The sequence below is a fragment of the Strigops habroptila genome, chromosome 15 (assembly GCF_004027225.2).
Source record: "Strigops habroptila isolate Jane chromosome 15, bStrHab1.2.pri, whole genome shotgun sequence".
Taxonomy (NCBI): domain Eukaryota; kingdom Metazoa; phylum Chordata; class Aves; order Psittaciformes; family Psittacidae; genus Strigops; species Strigops habroptila.
Genome location: NC_044291.2, coordinates 5,984,299 through 6,006,899, shown reverse-complemented (window position 1 = coordinate 6,006,899; position 22,601 = coordinate 5,984,299). Strand labels below are relative to the sequence as shown.

The 22,601-nt window shown below is 44.8% G+C and overlaps 1 protein-coding gene across 3 annotated transcripts; it reads left to right on the top strand.

The window, feature by feature from the left end:
* Positions 1 to 232: 232 nt before the first annotated feature.
* Positions 233 to 22,581, top strand: LRRC8A (leucine rich repeat containing 8 VRAC subunit A). Of its 3 annotated transcripts, XR_003994454.1 has the most exons (5): positions 233 to 306; positions 1,867 to 1,992; positions 11,815 to 13,978; positions 17,020 to 19,093; positions 20,350 to 22,581. XR_003994454.1 is itself a non-coding variant. In XM_030506869.1 (4 exons), exons 3-4 carry the CDS (start codon positions 11,822 to 11,824, stop codon positions 17,293 to 17,295), a joined length of 2,433 nt encoding a protein of 810 aa, XP_030362729.1. In that variant the 5' UTR covers positions 233 to 306; positions 1,867 to 1,992; positions 11,815 to 11,821; the 3' UTR covers positions 17,296 to 20,126. The 3 variants fall into 3 exon arrangements, 2 of the variants coding, with proteins under 2 accessions (XP_030362729.1, XP_030362730.1); XM_030506869.1 differs by lacking the exon at positions 20,350 to 22,581 and having other exon boundaries at positions 17,020 to 20,126; XM_030506870.1 differs by lacking the exons at positions 233 to 306; positions 1,867 to 1,992; positions 20,350 to 22,581 and adding an exon at positions 10,239 to 11,017 and having other exon boundaries at positions 17,020 to 20,126.
* The last annotated feature ends 20 nt before the right edge of the window (positions 22,582 to 22,601 follow it).

Below are 22,601 nucleotides of genomic sequence, written 5' to 3'. Positions count from 1 at the left end.
GCTCACCATCTTGCGCGCTGCCCTGCACCAAGATGGCGGCCGCGCCCTCACTTTCCCCTTCCCGCCCTTCCCTCTCCTCATTATCTCCGCCACCATAAATGCCGCCCTGCACAAAGATGGCGACGTGCTCTCGTCATGCCCGCTCCCAACATGGCGGCGCCTCGCTTCCCTCTTCGCTAGCAGCGGCGGGACGGGCAGATGCCGCCATGGCGGGCGGGTGAGGTCAGTTCCGGGGTGGGGCCGCCCCGGTGCGGTTAGGGACGAACAAAAGGAGCCGGAGCCGGCGTGAGGGAGGGCGGAGGCCAGGTGGGTGCAGGCGGGCGGCGTGGTGCTGCGGCTCGGGTGCGGACAGGCGGGGCGGTGGGGACGAGTGCCCCGCCCCGGGTGGGACCGGGCTGTGAGGGGAACCGGACCGGACCCCGCAGTAGCAGGGCTGGGGCCGGGGTCCAGTGGTGGCGGGGGGCGCAGCCCTGAGGGGACGGCAGCGGCCAGGTCGGTCCTGAGCGCTGCGCCTCACAGTGCCCCAGGCGGGTGGGGAGGATTTGCTGACTAACTGGGCAGTAATTCGTGTCCTCCGTGTCTCCGCCGTCCCTGCGCTGTCAGGCGGCGGGGCAGCCTGCGGCTGGCGGCGAAGCCGGGGCTGGAGGCAGGTGGGTCCCGCCGCGTCTGTGGGGTGAGGCAAGGACCGTCCCTTGTGCTGGGTGTCCTCCTCAGGGCACCTTGCTGCTCCGGCAAAAGGGAGGAGACCTTTATTTGTATCTGGGAGCGGTGCTGTGGAGGGAGGCTGGGTGGTTTTTAATGTGTCTCTTATAAAGGATGTCTTTTCCGTTTCGGGAAGCCTGAGGTGGTGTGGCAGGCTTGCGGGCAGGCGCGGCTGGCTTGTGGTGCCGGGTGTGTTTGGGCTTCGGGCTGGTGCTGAGGCCGTTGCCTGAGAAGAGGCTGGAGAGAAGGTCAGAGAATCCTCTCCCTTAAACGCTTCCTTTGCAGCAGTCTGTCACAGCTAAAATAGAATAGCTTTGATTATGACAGTGCTGCTTCATAATCTGTCAGCCCTAATGGTAACTTTGGGATCAGGAGGCATGTCGTCTTGAACATCTTCACCAGTGTGGAGTTGGGTTTTTATCCCCAGTGATGTCTCTTCTTTTTCATTTCTCCATTGTTGACAGAATGCTTTCTGATGTTCTTCAGTCCTCTCCAAATAGTTAGGAGGCTGGATGCTTGAGAGATCTCTCAGAGCTTTGGGCTGTTCCCTTGTCAGTTTTCCCATGCCCCGTGCTGACATGCAGGAAGCAAGAAGGGAAAAAAAAAAAGCTGTTGTAATTCTTGGTGGTGGTGCTAAACTGCTGCCACTTTAAAAGGATATGTGTTGGTGGATGTGTGTTGAGAGGAAAAGGGGACAGTTGCTTGAATCCAGAGCCGTTAGGAACATGATCTACATTTTCAAGTACTCCTGATGGTAACATTAAAAAATCAGGCTTTTCAGAGTAGGAAGGTAGTAAAGCCATTTATCCTTTTTCCTATCTAAAGAAATTACTCTTCCAGGAGGTTAATCTATCTCTACTAGTTTAGTCTTAGTTATAACATTAATATTCAGCATCTCCTTTGGCTGGGTCTGCAACACCTGCTTTTTGGTAACTTCTTTTGGAATAACATCTGTTATTCCAAAAAGATTCCTTCCTAAGAGTTTTACTTAGGTGTTAGAGCTCTTACTGTCTTTCTAGGTATCAGGGAGACTCTTTCTGGTTCCTGGTGACCCTCTGAGTTGTTCCTTGCTTCTTAGATAGCTTTTACAAAACTTTTACATGACATGGTCCCTCTGTAAGCTTGATCCCCTCTTCTTTGCTGACAATCTCCATTTCATTTCAGGGAAGCTGTTCCCATGGCGTGTGGGGAATGCAACGGTTCAGCACCTGCTCAGGATCCAGCACGCAGGAATATCATCCACTTCCAGCACAGAGAACTGAAGTGCAGATAGCAGAACCCAGCTGCAGGGTAAGGGCTACAGGCCAGCTTTTGAGTGGTACAGCCAAAAAAGTGACCAGGATACTACTTAAACGTAGTTGCAAAGCACAGGGCAGTGATGAGCTGACTGATAAGGAGCAAGGAGGAAAGGTGGTTGATCAGAGGGTGATGTGGGGAGAGTGGCGGTGTGCTAATTAAGTTCAGTGAACTCTTAGCTTGAGGATGAAAAAGGAATTGAGCGTTGTCCAAAGTAAATATAACTGTTACATATTCACGCATACATCTAACTCCTGGCCACGTAAACCCTGACTTCTCAGTGCACTAAACGGTAAATAATTGAAGACTGTCCAGTAAATGGTTTGGGGACTGCGGCCTAAAAGGAATGTAGCTAAGAAGTAGCAAGAGCTGTTTAGTTTGGAGGAGCTCTTCCATTTCCTGCAGGGTGATGTTTGTGTTGCTGTATAGGCATCTCCTAGGCGATCTTTCAGTGACCTCTTAGGACCGTGCTGGAGAGTCACCCGCGTGAGCGTCAATTAGGCAATGACAGAAACTAGTTACAAGAAACTCCCTGTTTCCTTGGTTCTTCCCTAGGATAGTGATGAAAAGTATTGCACAATTCTGTGCTTATCTTCAAGAGGAGAAATGCTTTCCAGATTGGCCATGTTCTGACCAGCGAGCTGTGCAGCATGTTGCTTCCAGAATACAAGTATCCCTAAGACTTGCCTGATGCTCTGGTTAGTGTTCTGGCAGTTCACTGATTTGCTTTTCATACTGATCCTCTCATGGTATTTGGGAGCCCTAGCTTTATTCATGTAGGTCAAAGACAATGTACATAAACATTTCCTTAAAGTATATCCAAAGCCATGTGCTGGAAGCTAGTGTTTACATGTTTGAAATGTGGAGTGGCTGAAACCTTCCAGTGATGACTTACTGAATGCTTTTAAATAAGCAGTGGAGGTCAAATGGATATTATGTTATTGCTTTGGGGTTGGAGCAGGCTTAGGGGAGGCCTTCATGTAATTCTTCCACACTCTAAAGAAGGGTTTTGTTCAGTAAAGTAGTTAACAGCAGAAGTGAATTTCACTTCCTTTTAAATTGAGCCTAACCAGTGTCTAGGAAAATGGAGCTGCAGTGTCAGGTGAGTGGTGGGGCAGCACAGAGCAGAAGGGTTTGGGAGTTTGGTGTGGGGTCCTCAATGGGGGTTTTTGTGTGCAGAGCTATTGTTTTGGTAAGGGTTAAAAATTAACATGTTTAGCTGCAGCGTGGTGAGCCTCTTCTGAGCATTTCTTTCAACAGTCTTCAGAAATAGCCTCGGTTTAGGATATGCACACTAATACTGAACAGGCACTCAACAGTTTTCATGCTTTGAAGAGCATATCTTGAATGCTTCCAAGCAGCTCTTTCCTTAAACTGTGGATGCGGTGCACGCATATTTTGTATTGCGGCTTGAAATTCAGTTGATGTAGCTGGATTATACATGCCCCTCCTGCTGCTATGAAACTGCATTTGAAACTAAAAGCTATTCAGTCATGACCTCCTTGTTGATATGATAGCGCTTCCCTCTCCTTTGTACCTAGCATTGTTAATATTTACTGTGAAATTACCACGGCAATTCACAAAGCTCCTCTTGTGACAGATCTGCAAGCTGCTTCTCTAGCTGCAGCCTACTTTTGTGCACAGTGAAGGTGTGTACCGGGTTAGTTAACAGGCTCTCCTTTAGAGTTTGGGTTTTTGTCAGGTCTTGGTGATGAGAGGTTAGATGGCCTGTCCCTTATTAATCGACTAATGTAGTCAGAAAACATTCTGAGCTGGGAGTTACAGTCACTGTTTTGCAGCTTGTGGTTCTGAAAGCAAGGCTTATAAGGTATAGTGAATATGTGAATAGGGGCTTATTCCTTTTCTTTCTTGAGACTGAGGCTAAATGTCATTGTGCTGATAGCTGATGTCTTGTTTATCTTGCCTTGCTCTTATCTGCATCTTCTTTCATCTTAACTGGCTTGTCTCTTTGAGCTTGAAAACAGCTGTGGTAACACCCATGGATTTGTGCATGTTGTGACAGTCTGTTATCAATTAAGATCCTTAAAAGTTTTAACTCACTTTGAATCTAGTGTCTTGATTTCTTAGTCTGTTGTTAGATACATCAGAGTTCTGCTCTGTCCACCATTTCTGTCTTTATCTGAAAACAGTTGGTTACCTTTTCTTGTATGACTTCTCAATGCTGGAATTAAATGCTGAGGAGCTTTCTCCTGCAGCTCCTGAGGTCTGATTGTTACAAGTTAACGCTGTTACTGTCTGTATCTTAAGTAGTTACTAATAAAATTAATTCAATCACTTGCATTAGTCAGTACAAGGGAGTGTTTCGTAGTGTCCTGTTGAAATAAGGCAGTTGTGTTTCTCCAGGACAAGCTCCAATGCCCTGTCCTTGAAGCATCTTTCTAATGGCAAAGAGAAAAAGAATATTGGATAGGAAGCCTGTGACCATGTATATTCATAATTTATCAGCTGACACGGACGTTTTTCTCTGTTTTGCTTCACTGTTGCAAATCATCTCATAGCACTTAAATTTACATAGCTGTATGACACTGACATACAGCCCCTGCTCATAGTGTCAGTGATGCTGGTAACTTCAGACCGTGTTCGGTTCTGTGCAGCTGGGGCAAAGTACTGTCAGAAGTCAAAAAATGTGGCAGGCCAAGCCAGGTCTCCAGCGTGGATTGTTCTGATAGTGCAGATGTTCTTCCCTGTGCCTGTTAGGACATGGTTGCTGGTGTGATGACAAACAGAAGCTATTGCGCTAGGCTGTTAAGAATGTCAGTCTTGAATCTGACAGGAAGAGTCAAATAATGGGTAGCTTGAAGATGATAAAGTGCTATCCATAGTGGATTATTCTTTTTCATGAGCTTCGGTAAAGATGTGACCCAGTTGGTTCCCTCCATCCTGCTGTATCCTGTGGCTTGGGCAGGGCTGAATGAACCAACAGCTGCTGGATGGTTGTATGCAAACCAACTTTACCTGGCTCTCAGCATTGAGTTCACTGGTTGTTCCACCAAGTGAAGAGTGTAAGCTTAGGAAGCTGCTGTGCCACAACTTTTTCCGCTAGTCTGAGTGGTAAATGACCCTTTAAACTTCACATCTTCTCTCTCTCAGAAGACATGTCCCACAGGAAGGATTTATTTTTTTAGTGCAGAATGGGCCTTATGTAGGGATAACAGTTGGTTGGTCAGGGATTTGGCATCTGGCTTCACTGCTGTTTACTTCGAAACAGCAAAGGACAAAATCACTTGAGCTTTTCCACCTTGTGTCTTGGACTTTGCTAGTTGATCATGTGGCTGTCCCTGTGCTTGGAAAGTTTTCCGAGGGGTGCCTGAAAGCAGCTCTGTTTCAGCCTCCTTTTTTAACTTTTTAATTCTGGGTGTAATAAACATGGGTGAGGAGACGCAAATTCCCGGTCCCATTTCTGACCAGTAAAGCTCTTACATTTCCTGGTTTTTGAACAAAGAACTCTCTGTCCTGCCCTTCTTTAGGATTTCAGGTGGCAGCATGCTGGGGAGGGAAGCTCTGCTCTGTTGAAAACTTACTGCAACATGTTGTAGCTCGTCAATAATCAGGGCTATGGCCTTAACAGCATCAAGGTTTTTCTTTCCCTTATCTACCTCTGATGCTGTCAGCACATGAACAACTCCCTTATTCTCTGGGCTTCTGAGAGGTAAGAAATACAGCAGTGCTTGACTTCTGCTTTACAGTCCCCAATCTTAGAAGGAAATCCGCTGAGAATTAAGAGTATGTATAGTGGAAACAAAAGAGTTGCAAGGTCCAACACCCAATGCATCCATGTCTACTTGTCTAACACTGTATTATGAGACTGCCTCACTTGAAAGCTGCATGCCACTAATGGGGAGGAGGACTGCCCTGATTTCGGGAAGGTCCTGGAAGTAAGGGTGCAAACTTAAATTCTTGTGCACGTCATGAGATCTTCCGTGTAGTCCTATTTTGCCAGTAGCTCCATTAGTAACAGGATGGCCAACAGAAAGGAGGAGGCTGCATAAAGTATTCAGCAAGTGGTGAGTCAAGCTGACAAACTAGCCAGTGAGACAGAACAGCAATGTTGTTTCTGTTCACTTTGCCCCTAGCTGGTCATGCTGGCCAGCCGTTGCAGGCAGGAATTTCAAGCACTGCTCAGCCAGGTGCCTGTCAGGAATAAATCAATCTTCACTTGTTTAAGTTGGATGGTTTTGGGTAGAGCAGTCCTCCAAACTGGAGGATGTTTGTTCCTATGGCAGTTGAATACCTTGAACTTGTTAAATATCGCAGGAGTCCTGAGATTTGTGGAAGGCATTCATGCTCTCAGCTCTGTCAGCCTTTATCTAGTAAGGTACATGCTGCTGTATGATGTCTCTGTCAGCCAGATACGTTTAATCTTGTTTCTGACTGACTTTACTATTTAGGTGTGGTGTGCTCAGAATGTCTCTGTTCTTCTAATACGTGTGATTATCTTTCTCCTCCAGGTGTGCCTAGTAAAACATAGGATTAGTACTTGGTGATGCTTATGGTTGGCTGAAGTTTGGGTAGGTTTGGCAGGCTGGTTATGTAAGTCTGAAACTGCTGTTTGTTCTGTTGTATCAGCCTGTTCAGCATTAATGGGGAGGCTGAGCTGCATATCGTAGGTAGGTGTCCAGTAGGCTAAGGCAGGGATGGTCATCAGGCAAAAGGAATCCTTGATGGGATTCATCTGGATCCAGGTGAATCTGCAGGCACTGAAGAGGTATGTTATATTTAAACATGGAATGTGCAAAGATTTCGGGAGCATATTTATTTAGGCTGGATTGATGATGCTGTGTGATGATGAAGCTTTGGCATACAGATCTTTCCCTGTACAATCTCAGATTTGCTGCTATAAAGGATTGGGTTAGTTTATATTTTTATAATGGATGTGAATTATAGTGCTTCAAGTAGTGCTGCTTTGGTGTAGCTGAAACCTTCAAAGGTCAAGTTATTTCTTGGGGGTGAGGGACTGCTCAGGGACTGTGTGGTAGCTGGGAGAGCACTGTGGAATGCAAAAGCTGAAACACCTCTGAGACAGACACTTTAATATCACTTTTTCCCCCCTCTGTGCAATACCTAAAGTTTGCCTGTTTAATTATACCCTTGGAAAACTTACTTCCTTATGCTTTTGATAAATTGACAGGAGGTTAGGCAGAGATGTTCCTACCTGTCAGCTTATGCAGATTTTGTGAAATCGACTTGCCTTTAAACCTGAATAAAGCACTCTTTCAAAATCTAAGTATTGATGCCTTCCATGCAACAATTAACTGTACCGTAAGCAAATTGCCTGCTTCTGAGCTCCAACTGGGAAGTTCTGCAACTTGAGGCATACAAGAATGAGCTTGGGTCCTTCTTTACCAAGACTACTCTGGCACAGTACTTCCTTTCCAGTTATGACTGTTCCTGTCTATAAACTCCTTCACTCAGTTCGTGTGTTCGGTGTTCCACCTTTAATGAGGCTGCATGACAGAAGTGTCTTAGCAAATGAAGCTTCTTCACTGTAAACGCTTTCCTGCTGACAAAGCATGCTGGAGTTCAACTCCTGAGTTCAAGCAGAAGCTTGGAACCTCTGCAGTATGCCTGCTGGTCCTGTGGAGCTTGGTCTGGTCTTGGTCACAAGGAAGGTAACTCTATTTTTGGCCAGCTGTCTTCACGCAAGGTTTATTCCTAGTCCTATGCCAGAATAGTATCCTCCACGTAAATTGTGCTGTTCTGCTGCCTGTGTTCTTGTTGGGAGAGTCTCTGTTCCAGCTACCTGCTTGGTTTCTGAATAGTGGTTGGGATCACAGTCTTGATAGGAATAATCCCACCCCACAGGGTAATGTCAAGTGACAGAGATGGCACCTGAGAATCTGACATCTCACAGTTAATCTGCTGTTGTCATCAACCCCAGCAGCAAAACTGCTTGCTCTAATCCAGAAGGGAGAGTGTTGCAACAAGAATCACGTTCTAAAATGATTGCAAAATGGTGTCCACAAAATAAAGATGACGTTTGCATCTTGATGCGGAACAGTCTTTCAGGATCTAGAAATGGATTGCGTGCGTGGGAGATCTGGGTGAGGAGGGATGCAACTTTCCCACCTGCCTTCTCAAGTTTTTTGGTAGGCAATTTTCCTTTTTACTGCAGATGCAGGGGCTAAGACAGACATGGCAAAATCCAGCTTCTGTAGAGGTGGCCCCAGTTTAATTGTTCTTTTTCTGGGACTTGAGCAGGGTCTCCACCGTTGCCAGGAGGAGTGGGGACTTTGATGTGAATGTCCTTTTCTTCCTCCAGTGACCCCATCATTGTTACTGGAAGGCAGATTTCCTGCTCCACCCTACCGGGGTTTAATTGCTGACACTGAGCTGTAATAGACTATCATGGGACTCCTGGATGACTTTTTTTTAGCTGTCTTGGAGGTGCACAGTGTAAAGGAAAATTTCCTACCCCATGTAACTAGTAAATAGAATTAGGGAGCTTGCTGTGCTGATTTCTTTTTGGTTTCCTTCCTAGCTATCTTGAGAGAAAAGTCAAAGTAAGCACAAGGTTGATTTCTTAAAAGAAGGAATTAGGCATTTCATAAGAGAAGAAATTAGGCATTTCCTGGATTGGACAAAACTAGCAGCCCAGCACTACAGCTCAAGGCTGCAAATGCCATGAGACTCCAGTTCCTGAAGAGATCTTCTCTATTGCAGTTACTTCTAGGAGTAACTATGAAAGGCCTTGACAATTCCTGCAAAAGTTTCTCTACTGAGAGTGATGAAGCTTTGGAGGGAGGAGAAAAGAGATAAATATATATGTATTTTCTTCCTCAGTGTGGGGTAGGAGGAGTAAGGAGTTGTTTACATAGGGACCAGTTTTTATGAACAACATTGGTGTTTTCACTGCATGTTCCTGAAAAGAAAAGAGGATCCTGCACATTGTTTATGGAGAGCAGTGGATGGTATGGCAGCATTTGTTACCTCTTAGATGTAGTTTAGAAGGAGTCACTATAAAAGCTTTCCATCACATCTGGCAAGAGTGTTTAAGAAAGATGTGTGCTTGCTGGGAGACTGCTGTTGGACTCTCATGGAGCCTTAAGGTCCTGTGTAGTGAGACCTCTGGCTCTCAAAGCCTCCCCTGGGTTATGAGTCTGGTAGAGCTGAAGCTCTGCTGACCTGCAAGCATAGTTGGATTTCGGAAGCTAAGCCATATCAAAGTTAACTGTTTCAGCAGATAACTGCAGTAGCCTTTTTGCAAAGCTCTCCAGGCTTTCTCTTATTTGGACTGTAGAAGTGCAGGACTCTGCTCCCTCAGTCTGGTTACAGTGGGAGGGATGCAGAGGGTGACAGAGAGGGCAAGTTGTTCTTGTCTTGTTTGTTTTAGCTTGTAGTCCAGCAGTATGACAGTGGTCCTGTCCGGGCTCTGAAACTTTGCAGTAGCTGAACTTCCTGGTTTCTCTATGAATTGTCTTCTTTTCCTAGCCTGATGTAGTAGGGTCCTAACAAAACAAAGTGCACATGCAAGAAATCATGTATATATCCTGGTTTGGTGCCTCTGAAGAGCTTCCATCAGTATCGATTAAAGGCATGTGTCAGAGCATTGGACTCTCCTGCAGAAAACACAGATATGAAATGGGTTTTGACTTTGAATTTACTTGTCTATGTAGACAAACTGAGGAGACATAAATCACCAGGAGCTGTGATTCAGGGAGCTGTTTAGCTGCTGCCTTCATTTGCAGTGTTCTGGAGTGCAGGGGCTGTACTGTTTATCCTTGAATTAGTATTTCTGCCGTATACACAGGCAGCTCTTCTCAAATGTGTCTTGCAAATGGACTCTCCTCCCTGAGGTGGATGTATTCAGAGAAGGAAGCTGAGGCATGGCTGAAAGGCCTTGCAGCAAACAAGCATCAGGACTTGGAGGGCTCTGAACATCTTGTCACTCCTCTTATTCTGGCTGCTCAGATGCTGTTCAGAAGTTTTGCCTGTTCTTCCCTCTCCCTGTGAATGTGTAAATCCTCCTGCCCTAATCTGCTCAATGCAGGCTGTTCTGCACAGACACGCCAGCCACTTCACTAGTGCTCTGCAGCCAGGACAATAGTTTCTTCTGACAGTGCTCTATATGGCTATTTTCATCCTTTTTTTCTGCATCTTGTACCAGGATTGTATGAGTTCACTGGTTGATAAATCAGTCGAATTTCTGTTCGGCTTGTTTTTCTGAGCTTCTAGAACAGTTAATGCCATTTTTCTCTCAAAATTCCTCACTTCAGATAATAATTTTGCTTGTAGAGTTACCCCAGTCTGCCTTTTGTGATGGACAAATGTAGTGTTGGAACTGGATGGGCAGAAGGGCAAACACTTCTTCAGAGATGACTGTCATCTTTCAATCTACCACCTCTAGTTGTTTGTAGCTTTAGCAAGTAGCACTAAGTCAAAGCTGGCATTTAACCACTTATTGTTGTAAGCAGCAAACCAGGGACTAGAGTTCTGTATTTAGTGTCTCTGGGGAATGTGGTGCTTTTTGAGTTCATATTAGGTAGGGCTTCCTTTGCAGCTCTGTGCTGGAAGTTCATTTTAAGTGCAAACTTGAATTCTACCAAAGTAGGTGGTGTGGGAGCCCCACTTGTCAGAGAAAGCTTTCTCCCAGCCAGTGCTACGTAGAAACCTGCTGTCAACCTTGCACAACTCCCAGGACTTGTTGGCACTGTCTGTACAAATGATATCTTGTGGGTTGGGGCAACATGATTGAATGTTGTCATACTCCTGAACTTTGTTAGCAATTATGATGTGTTATGACCTCTTTTCCACCATCATTAGAGCAAGTTACGATAACTTCATGTTCTTTGTTTGTGTTGCCTGTCAGATAGGGGAATTTTGTGAGCTCAGTTATTCATGGAGCAGCCTGGCTTCCGGGCTTTCTCTGGCTTGCTGAAGAATGTGCTTGGTTTCATCTGGAAGTCTGAAGAACAGAACAAGCACTGCCATAAGGCCTCTGCTTCCCAGAACCTTTTGATTTCCTTTGTGACACTTAAATCCCAGCTGAGATGAACTCAAGGTGGGAGTGGTTGGTCAGGGAAGTAAACTCTTTTAAGTCTGTCTCCCCTTTCCGCTAATTCTAAAGTAAATAAGGCAAAGAGCAGCTGTTACAGGATTTCAGTACTGAATCTGTCAGAGGGCATGTAACTAATCTTTTCTTGGAGAATGCAAAGGGGGGAAGCCAAAACTACTTACATGGAAGGAAAAGTCATGATATCGGGCAACTTTGTTCCCTTTTCCAGCTTGCTTTGTGATGTTGAGTTGCATCAATGCAGTGGTTCTAGGAAATACAATATATTGTAAGTAAATCCTCTTCCTTGCCCCTGGGGTTTGAGAACCACACAAATACAGACTTATTTTCTAGCTCTGTAAAACCAGCATCAAACTCACGACAGCTATGCTCTGTGTGTGGGTTTTATCACTTCTAACAGTGTTGGCAAACTCCTTCATCCCTGAAATAAAATCCCTAGATAAAACCAGTAAACTGCCAAATACTGGTCTGGCCAGGGTAGCTCAAGTCTGTCCTGTGAGCTTTCTTTGAGTGTGGATGTCTTGCTTCACAGACTGCTAATGATAAGGAGCAGTTCTGATGTTTTGTGACAATTCATCTGTCAGGGAAGACAGCAACAAACCAGCCTCGGCTGTAGCAAATTACTCACAAGAAGCCTTATTCATTTGTCTCCAAGTGACTTGAAATTGGGTCTCATCTAATTCCAGTCTTGCTGTGCCAGCACTTACTGTGATTTTCCTGATGCTCTCTTGAAAAGCAGAACAAAACAGTTCAAGCTGGTAATGCTGCTTCTGGTTTCCTTTCAGGTGAATCATGATTCCAGTCACTGAGTTGCGCTACTTTGCTGACACCCAGCCCGCGTACCGCATCCTGAAGCCATGGTGGGACGTCTTCACCGACTACATCTCCATAGTGATGCTGATGATTGCAGTGTTTGGAGGGACACTTCAGGTCACCCAGGACAAAATGATTTGTCTGCCCTGTAAATGGATTACCAAAGACTCTTGCAATGACTCAGTCAGAGGTTGGACAGCTGCAACCCCAGAGCGTACCTACTATAACTCTAGTCTTGTTCCCTCTACTGATATAGGGCCTACAGGGATACGATACGATTTGGACCGGCACCAGTATAACTACGTGGATGCGGTGTGTTATGAGAACCGTCTTCACTGGTTTGCCAAGTATTTTCCTTATCTGGTGCTGCTACATACTCTCATCTTCCTGGCATGTAGCAACTTCTGGTTCAAATTCCCAAGGACCAGCTCCAAGCTGGAGCATTTTGTGTCTATTTTGCTTAAGTGTTTTGACTCTCCATGGACAACAAGGGCATTATCTGAGACAGTGGTGGAAGAGAGTGATACCAAGCCAGCATTTGGGAAAATGAATGGCTCAATGGACAAGAAATCCTCCACGGTCAGTGAGGATGTGGAAGCCACTGTTCCTATGCTGCAGAGAACAAAGTCTCGGATTGAACAAGGGATTGTGGACCGGTCTGAGACTGGTGTCTTGGACAAGAAGGAGGGTGAACAGGCCAAAGCACTCTTTGAGAAAGTGAAGAAGTTCCGCACACACGTGGAAGAGGGAGATATAGTTTATCGCTTGTACATGAGACAGACCATCATCAAAGTGATCAAGTTCATTCTGATCATCTGCTATACTGTTTACTATGTCAACAACATAACTTTTGATGTTGACTGTAAAGTGGACATTGAGAGCTTGACTGGCTACAGGATGTACCGCTGTGCTCATCCTTTGGCCACTCTCTTCAAGATTCTGGCCTCTTTCTACATCAGTCTGGTGATATTCTATGGCTTGATCTGCATGTACACACTCTGGTGGATGTTGAGGCGATCACTCAAGAAATACTCCTTTGAGTCCATCCGGGAGGAGAGCAGTTACAGTGACATCCCTGATGTGAAAAATGACTTTGCTTTTATGCTCCATCTGATTGATCAGTATGACCCCCTCTACTCCAAGCGCTTCGCTGTCTTTCTGTCGGAGGTGAGTGAGAACAAACTGCGGCAGCTGAACCTCAACAATGAGTGGACTTTGGAGAAGCTGCGTCAAAGGATCACCAAGAACTCCCAGGATAAGCTGGAACTGCATCTTTTCATGTTGAGCGGCATCCCTGACACGGTTTTTGACCTCATTGAGTTAGAGGTCTTGAAGCTGGAGCTTATCCCTGATGTCACTATTCCCCCAAGCATTGCTCAGCTCACCAGCCTTAAGGAACTGTGGCTCTACCACACAGCTGCCAAAATTGAGGCTCCAGCTCTTGCCTTCTTAAGGGAGAATTTGAAATCTCTCCACATCAAGTTCACAGACATTAAGGAGATTCCACTTTGGATTTATAGCCTGAAGACACTAGAGGAGCTTCATTTGACAGGGAATTTGAGTGCTGAAAACAACCGGTACATTGTGATAGATGGCTTGAGGGAACTGAAGAGGCTGAAGGTGTTGAGGTTGAAGAGTAACCTCACCAAGCTGCCGCAGGTGGTGACAGATGTTGGCGTGCATCTTCAGAAGCTTTCCATCAACAATGAGGGCACCAAGCTTATTGTTCTCAACAGCCTTAAGAAAATGGTCAACTTGACAGAGCTTGAGCTGATCCGTTGTGACTTGGAACGAATTCCTCACTCTATCTTTAGCCTCCACAATCTGCAGGAGATAGACCTGAAGGACAACAACCTAAAGACCATTGAGGAAATCATCAGCTTCCAGCACTTACATCGTCTCACTTGCCTTAAATTGTGGTACAACCACATTGCCTACATCCCCATGCAGATAGGCAACCTCACTAACTTAGAGCGCCTTTACCTGAACCGTAACAAGATAGAGAAGATCCCCACCCAGCTCTTCTATTGCCGGAAACTTCGCTATTTAGATCTCAGCCACAACAACTTGACTTTTATACCACCAGATGTTGGACTTCTTCAAAACCTGCAGAATCTGGCTGTGACAGCCAACAGGGTAAGTGTTACCTGTGTGTTTAAACATGCTACAATGGTGCGTGCAATCCTCCTGGCACTGCTGTTCTGTTTAAATTCTCAAGCTTTTGTTTCTCTGAGGGGTTTATCTAAGGCAAAACATTGCAAATAACTCCAGGGTCTTTGAGCAGCCCTTGTTCTCTAGCATTTCTTCTAAGGGCCATTTGGAGGCTGTTTAGAAATCCTGGCTTTCAGTTGTTCCTCTGCAGTTGGAAGCTGGTAGTCTCGAGACTGACATCGGTTCTGGGTTTAAAATAGAGATCTGAGAAACAATAGTCTAAATCTAGAACTATGCAGTTGACCTGATGTACTTCAGTCATGTACATACGCTGTGGCAGCAGCCATTTAGGGCAGGTCTGTGTGTAGCTTAATGTGACTTTGGAGAGGGCAAAGCAATCTTCTGCAGTGTCCTTACTCAAGGCAGAGTGAGCTAAACTGGGCTTATCAGGATGTGAGTGTGTGAACTGTGGCAATTCCTTGATTTTTCAGAGGGGAGAAAATATGATGGCACCTTGCTATGCCTCAGCATGATGGCTGTGGATTTTCTTGTGTAATCCCAGACAGGTTAAGTCTAAGCCTTAACTGATTAAGTCTGTCTAAGCACAGGGCAGGTTAGAGGGGATGACCAAGTGTTCTGTGCTGCCTGATTACCACCAGTTGTTTCTTGGCTTGTTTTGGAGGGTGTTTATTTGCTTAAAGCAAACTGTAGCTGTGTTTTTTCCTGAATCTTTGGCTGTGTTTGGGATTAAGGAGACTTCATTTACCATGTATATCACAAAGATCAGTTCTTGACTGCACAGATGTACTGAGCTGGCTGGCTTGCCGAAGCTTTCATTCATTCTGTCTGCAGATTCCTGGGAGGCTCTTTTTCTCTTGGAGTTTATTACCACCTGGAGTTGCAAAAGGCTGTAACATAACTACAAATTACAGACAGATCTAATTAGTGGCTTTCGGGTTCTTCTGGGAATATGGAGTAGAATTGTCCTGGAGCACTCCTGGTTTTCACTGCCATATATCAAGATCCTCACTGGTGTTGGCAAGGTGTATTAATAACTGAACGTTGTCAAATTGGCTGTGAGAGGCAGACAGAGCAGCTGCAGTATGATTTGGCTTTTCACAGGGGAAATGCTCTCAAATCAAGGATTTAATTGCTAATGGAGTTCAGTGTTACACAGGGTTACTAAAACTCCAGCCAGCATTTTGAAGTTAGTGTCTGGCAGTTCAGTTCAGTGTTCTACCACTGAAGAGTAGCGGCAGACAAGCAGCAGCCGTTTGGCTATCCCAGTTTAATAGCTGCTCACCTGGTTTTCCCAGCACTAACAGAGTGGATGACTGTGCCTCTGTTTGTATGGGTGCCTGAAGCTCTGGTAAACTTCCTGGTATGCACACATCATTTCCTATTAAATTAAAACCCAAAATACTTTCTTGGGACAAGTGGGGCTGATACAGACAGTTCGAGGATGGCATTAACCAAACATGAGGGACTCAGATTCTTACGATTCTGTTCAGAACTCTTATAATTCTGCACCATTTATCTTCTGGCAACCTTCATTGCAGAGCTTCCTGCAGGTTAATCTGCAGTGTATCCTCTGCAGTTTTGGGGTGGAGCATCTCTTGGATGAAAGGAGTTAAAGGCAGCTCTGTTTTCTGCAGCAATAGTGTGGCACCACCTATTTCTCTCTGAAAAAAATGCTAATGCAACAGCAAGGCTGCAGCAGCCTCCTCTCCAACCTGTTCTGAAGCAAAAGGTGGTGAGGAGCCAGTTAAACAGTTGTCTGCAGGTGCCACAATTGCCTTGAGGCTCTAACAGCCTGGTTGCTTACAGTAAACAGTGATAGCAAGAAGCACAAGCGCTGGTAGGACTGGCATTTCCAATGTCCTCTCCTCGCTCAGCAGTCTTAGCAAATAGAGACTTCTGGCGCTGGCTGGTACTGGTGTACCATTCTGGGAAGCAGGCTGTATTATAGCACATTGCTTCCTTCCTAAACCAATACTTGTATCTTAAATAACACCATTATTTTCCAGAGTCTGTGATCATTTGATTGCATGTTGCTGTTTGCAAAACACTCGACAGTAACAATGACTGAAGTGTCTTTCATTGGTCTGATTTCATTTTGGCTTTTCCTTGGACTCCATCTCATTCAGAACTTTCCTTGGACTCCATCTCATTACAGTCTAATTTAGCCAGGAATGATATCATGCATAAAAGGACATGGTTGCTTTTAAAGGCAAATGATAGCCTCCAAGTTGAGACTTGGAATTAAGGGGACAATACTGAATTGCTACATGTAGTTTCTAGCCGTGTGTTGGTTAAACCTTAGCCATGTCATTTCCCTAGAAATTCTTTGGGAGGACTGGACTATTAAAATAAGCTTTACTAAATTAGTGACTCATGGATACATGAAGGTGGTGGTGCCTTCATGGGTTTTTGTTGCATTTTGTCACTGTCAAAACCCCCCTGTGCTTTGGAGCCTAGAAAGTCTTTGCAACATTTCAAAGGCCAACAGAAATGACGGAAGAATAGTCCCAGTTCTCAGGGCCTGGAGATTGTACCCATGTAGCCTTTGCTCTTATTACAGCCAAACTAAGAGTCCGGACTAAATCCAGTCTTTATGGTGTTCAGTATAATACCAACTGTACAATGGCTACTTAAAGCAAAGGTGCTATGATCTAATGATGGTATAAAGGGTTTGGGATGGAAAGAGCATGTGACATTATAAGCCAGCTGTGAGCAGGTTTCTGGTTGTCTAGTTCTGTCCTTGGTGATGTCTTCTGCTTTAGCCACCATTACTGGTGATCTCTAATACAATGTCTGGAAGAGGAATCCATACAGTCGTGGTGGAGTGACTTTTACTATGGGAATGGTCCTTGTGGTTGAAAGCAGGAGCTCACTTGAAGGAGAAGTGATCAAAACACATGCTCTGTAAACCTTAAGTGTTACGTGGGCTTCTAGGTCTCTCGTGAGCATCTCTGTTTGCTGGTGACTTTGCCTATGATTGATTGATTTGATCTATTTTTTCCCAGATTGAGAGTCTCCCACCAGAGCTGTTCCAGTGCAGGAAGCTGAGAACATTGAACCTGGGAAACAATGTGCTGCAGTCACTTCCATCCCGGGTTGGAGAGCTCACAAACCTGTCACAGATAGAACTACGAGGGAACCGCTTGGAGTGCCTGCCTGTGGAGCTGGGGGAATGTCCTCTGCTGAAACGCAGTGGGCTTGTGGTAGAGGAGGACCTGTTCAACACACTGCCCTTGGAAGTCAAAGAGCGGCTGTGGAGGGCAGACAAAGAGCAAGCGTGAACCCCTGAAAAAAAGGGAAAAGCCTCTGACCAGCTAGAAGGAAACAAAAGGCCATTCCAGTCCCCTTTTTCCCCAGATCCTTCCCTTTCTCCCCTCTGATCACTACCAGACTAGCCAAGGAGTCCCTGAATAAACATGACTCTGAGGCTGCCTCTTGCCTCAGATGCAGGATGGGGGAAGCTTGGGATCAGGATGAGGATCAAGACAGATTAGTTGGCCTCTGAGCAAGGGCCAGTGAGAGTAGGAGGTGTTGCTGTTCTTCTGGACAGGAAGTGGGATGAGGTGGATGGTGCTGCTGAGAAGAAAATGACCTTTGAATAGAGGAGAGAAGGAAATGTGGGGATTGCTGCATTGCTCCAAATAGGGCTTATACATGTCAGGGACTGAGAATGTCCAGTGTCCTGCAAGCAAAGATCAAGAGACTAGGAAACCTCTTGAGCCTCCATCTCTGTGGCACTTGGTACTGTCTCCCTCTGACTCAGAGATTCAGTCAGTGAGGCCCTGCAGTGGGGTGGGATGGGATACAAACAGCTCACTTCATCTTGATGCTGGCATTAGGATTTGGGGGATAAGTTTATCTCGGACATGAGCCTGAATGCAGGATTTATTTTTTTTTTTTACTAATTCTTTCCCCTTTGCACTCCCCACCTTCTCCTCTGCCTCTGGAGAAGGAACCAAACCCCCCCCCCAAGCTCTTATCTGCTCATTTAAGATTGCACTATTTTAACACTTCCAAGTCACTTGTGCTGATGAGTGTATCACACAGCATCATTCTCCAGCTGCTGTGCTGGAGGCACTAACTGACATAATTCCAGGGCTTTAGCCTGTTCTGAAATGGATGGTTATAGTGAAAGTGGGAGAAGATCTGAATAAAAAGCAGTTGGACTGTCTAATCTGTTCTCCCCGAAGCATTGAGTAGCTTCAGGACCTGGCTTTTAAAGTTTTTAAGCTACTTTTAAATTCGTGGTATTTTGTCACATATCAAATATGAACATACAACTGGCCCGTGTGTCAGGGTCTCTCCTGGGGTTGGTGGTGTTAGTAAAGAGGAATACCCAGGTTTCCTCTGCACCTCTTGCCCTCCCCCCCTGCTTTCTCCCCTTAAGTTGTTAGAGGCTTTGCCAGTGTTTTTCATGAATGCAGTCTACAGATCTGCTTGGTTGTTCTTTACTGTTGTCTTCCTCACTTCAGCAGCTGTCAGATCCTGTGACATCTCTTGACCTAAATAAGAGGCTAATGCTGATTGAACCTGGTGCTGGAAAAGAAACCTGCCCTCCTTTTTCTTCTGCTTTTCATTCCCTCAAGTGTTAAGGAGCGGTATGAGAATCCTCTGTGGACTGAGCTCTTCTAGATCCCTGGGACAGAGCAGTCTTTATTGAAACAAGTCTGACCTGTTTGGTATTGTCTGACCAAAAAAACCCCAAGCTTCTGCACTGGCAGAGGTAGATAACTTGTAATAGCTACTGATAATCATGTCCTTAAGGTGGAGTGGTTAAGGTGTGCCTACAATACACCCTAAGTCTGCTCTTTTCCATCAGAAGGAAGAAGGAGGCTCATGGACCTGCAGGTCCTGGTTACAATACTCTGCATCAGACCAACAGGTTGGCTCCAAGGTGCAGTGCTGCAAGCTGAGGCACGAGAAGTTTGGAGGCCTCCTGTGTGTACAAAAGGGGGGAAACTGCAGCCATCTCCAGAGTGGTTTCTGGACAAGATGCCAGCAAGTGCCCTGGCTTGGCAAATTGTGGTGATCCCTTGGATGTTGGGGCAATAAGGCACGCTGTGGCTTTCTTCATCAGATGTAAGATATGAAATATATATATACACACAACATGCTGAAACCATGAACAATGTTAACTGGGCTCTGGATTTGTTGATGTTCAGATGCTTAAATAAAGCTATGTTAAAATCCAGGAGATCTGTTTATAAAACTGCTTTTAGGAAAGATGTAAATTCTGCCTCCCTTAGTCCATTCATTATGAGAAGTTTAAACAGTCCAGGGAATAATTGAATCTCTGGGAGGCAGAGTACTGTAAAAGCTCTTCTTGTTTCTAACAGGGTTAGTGGCTTGAAATTGTGTTAGAGATGGGGCCACTGCTGAAAGGATGGGGGAGTGTTGATGCTGATGCTTATTGGATTGTACCTGTTCTATTTGCATGAGCATTTTGGATCAACAGAGAGGACAGAAATTGCTAGGTGGCCTTAATGCTTCTGAAGTAAACCAGGAATGGCTTCAGGCTTAACTACAGTAATACTGTTTTCCAGTCAGTTCTTTCTGGTGGGTGTTGGGGCTGGTTGGAGGGTGAAGGAAACGTCTCCCCTCTCGCTTCTCCTTCCCCCTTTCTCTGTGCCAAAAAATAGGGCTGGAGAGTAATGGCTACTGAATAGAGGCTTGAACTCTCCTTTGAATTCAAGTCTACTGGGTAACTGGTTTACAACATGTGTTTTACATTAGGCAGGACTGAAAGAGCAAAGCACTTCATGGGATTTTCACCTAGCTTACAGGAGCAGACAGATTCTTCTGTATGCCTAGATAATAGATGAGAGCTTTGACTCTTGATTCCAGGTGTGGTCTTAGTTACACAGACTGAACTTTACACAGCTAGGTTAGAAGTTTCTATAAGCAGCTCCTGAATGTCTGCTGCAGTGCTTTTAGAAGCTTGCAAGCCTCCTGAACTGCCATGTATGTCCATAGGACAAGTGGACAAGAGGCTATTCTGCTAGAAGTGAGAGACTGTCTCTTAACTTCTGATCAAATAACAGAGCTATACTGCTGCTGCTCGCTGTGTAGAGACTGCCTGAGGTCTGCAAAGCAATTGTAAGACAGGCCAGTATTGAGCATGCATGAAAACACTAGCTTTTTGCTGCTCTTACAGTATTCCAAGCTCAGTCTTTTCAGTCATGGCTGCTAAAGCTTGAGATAGCTTCCTGTGTGGCAAAATTGGGATGAGCAGGCTGATAACTTCTTGTATTGGATGGCACACAAATCCATTGCCACTCTGCAAGACAGCGATGTGTATTATTTACTCCTGATACGTTCTTCTTGGTCTTAAATAGATACAGATTCCAGCATATCAGTCTCATACGATGAGATGGAAGAAGCTTTTAAAACTTCAAGGATAAGGTCTAAACTGTGAGGTCCTGAATGCGTTTACTGCTCAGGACTGCTGCAAAACTCAACCCACAGCAGAGTGAGTCATCAACTTCCCATACATCTGGATTGTTCAGTCTTTGAGGGATGAGCTTACATCAAGGATCCTTTCTCACTTGCAAGTATCCAATCAGTGTATATTATATTTTCCTTTAAGTTTCTATCAAACTAAAGTTTAGGGGGTTTATTTCTGACACTGATCTGTGTGTTGAGAAAATGTTCCAACTTAAGCAGACGATCAATGGTCTGGTCAGTGTCTTGTTCTTCTGACAGGCTTTTCAAAGCACTATAGTAATAACAAACCACATTATTTATTAGCTGCTAAACCAGACAAGTTGAATTAAAACCAACTGTTTCCTTAATAGCACTTCTGAGCTGAATGAGTTCTTGGAGCCCCTGTAGATCACGAGCATGCTCATCCCATGTTAGGACCAAAGGTTAGTAAAATGGAATTCTATTCTTCCTGCTGAATACCCCAAAAAGTAATACATTGCAACTAATTATTTTGAACCAGCTGAAAGGTAAAGAATACCAAACCTTGGAAATGTGTTCAATATTGCTGCATCTCTGAAACTGTGCACTGGAATGTTAGCTGCAGTTATTCTATGTTTAAGTTTGTTTTCTGCTTTTATTATATGGCCCCCAGTTAACTCAGCAGCTGGAATTCATTTTCTCTGCCAGTTTGAATGGTTACAGGTATCTTTCATGATGTGGTTTCTTTGGTATTAATTGTCACTTCCTGGGAATATCCTACCTCATTTTTTAGTTTTATTACCATTTATACATCATTTAGCTCACTTAATTTTCAAGTTTTTGGTGTTCATTACCATAAATAGTATTAAGTGGCTTTCTGTTGCTGAACCACACTGAGGTCCTCTTATTTTTTTACCCCTCTCTAACAAATGATTCTAGGAATTCTGAGAACAATAACACATCCTTTACAGAGGATGAGGTGTACGGAAAGAAGTTGCAACCATTATTGATTCAACAGCTGTGACATTGTTTCCTTTCCTTACCTTTTGTCTGCTTTGGAAAGGGACTCGCGTGGTTGGAGTTCTTTGGATGGTTGAAATTTTAGTTGTCCTTCAGAGGAGGAGTAACTTTTCTTCCTCATTAATAGCTGTGCCTTCTCTAGAGAGACATTAATGTAACCTTTCCACAGAGGCACTTGCTCCTTCGAGTGTGTTTGGACTAGTCTCTGCCTGAAGCCAGCTCTTCCCTCTGATTCTTTTTCTTTCAACCATGGAGAGATTTCTTACCTTTTGGCCTGACGTCTCCCTAACAAACAATATTGTCGTTCCATAAACTCTACTCCAAAACAGGGTAAAGTCATCTACTCTGAAATGTTACTGAAGGTAAGGCTGTGTGAATGATAACTAGTACAACCATTGCTTAAACTTCACTTCTTTTTTTCTTCTCACGTTTTAGAAGGAAACTTCTTTCCCCACTGTTTGGCCACACAGTGGATCCTGTAGTGTCACTATGTATGTGCCAAAACAGTTTTCTGTCCTACCTGCATTCTTACAGAGCGTGAAGCAGAGCTGGGTCTGCACAAGAGCATTGACTCAGACCTTTCTCCCTCCAGCTGCAGTGGTAGGTTAATGTTCAACTGCTCCAGCAGCATGAAATCCTCCAGGTATCTCTGCTCTGAAATCCCATTTCAAAAGTAGCTGTATTTGAATTGCTGGACCCCCAGTAGCAAAGGTGAATTCACACAAAGAAAGGCTTAACTTAGGATTTCTGGACTTGCCCTTCCCTTCTTCCCTCTCAGTCTCCTTTAAAGGAATTTTATTGAACAATGGGGAATTTTTTCTAGAGGAGACTTAATGAGAAGGGGGCTAACGAGCCTGAGTCATCCTTTATAGCTGACAAATGTGTCCATTTAAGACGCTACTCATGGCTTAAACATTGTTCACTCCCATTTTGTAAATGCATGAGCAGGGTTGTGGTTTGGCATCCGAGACCTGCAACTTGATGTAACATTTCAGAATCATGACATTCACTTTGTGTGTGGGATTGTTTGGGCAGCTGATCAACAGCACCTCCACCTTAAGCACTGAAGGCTGCTACTGTGTTCTCTGAAAGACTTGTAAGACTGGACACTTTAACAGAATAAAAGTTTTACTTTTTGATTTGCATTTTCCTTTTATGTCTGCTT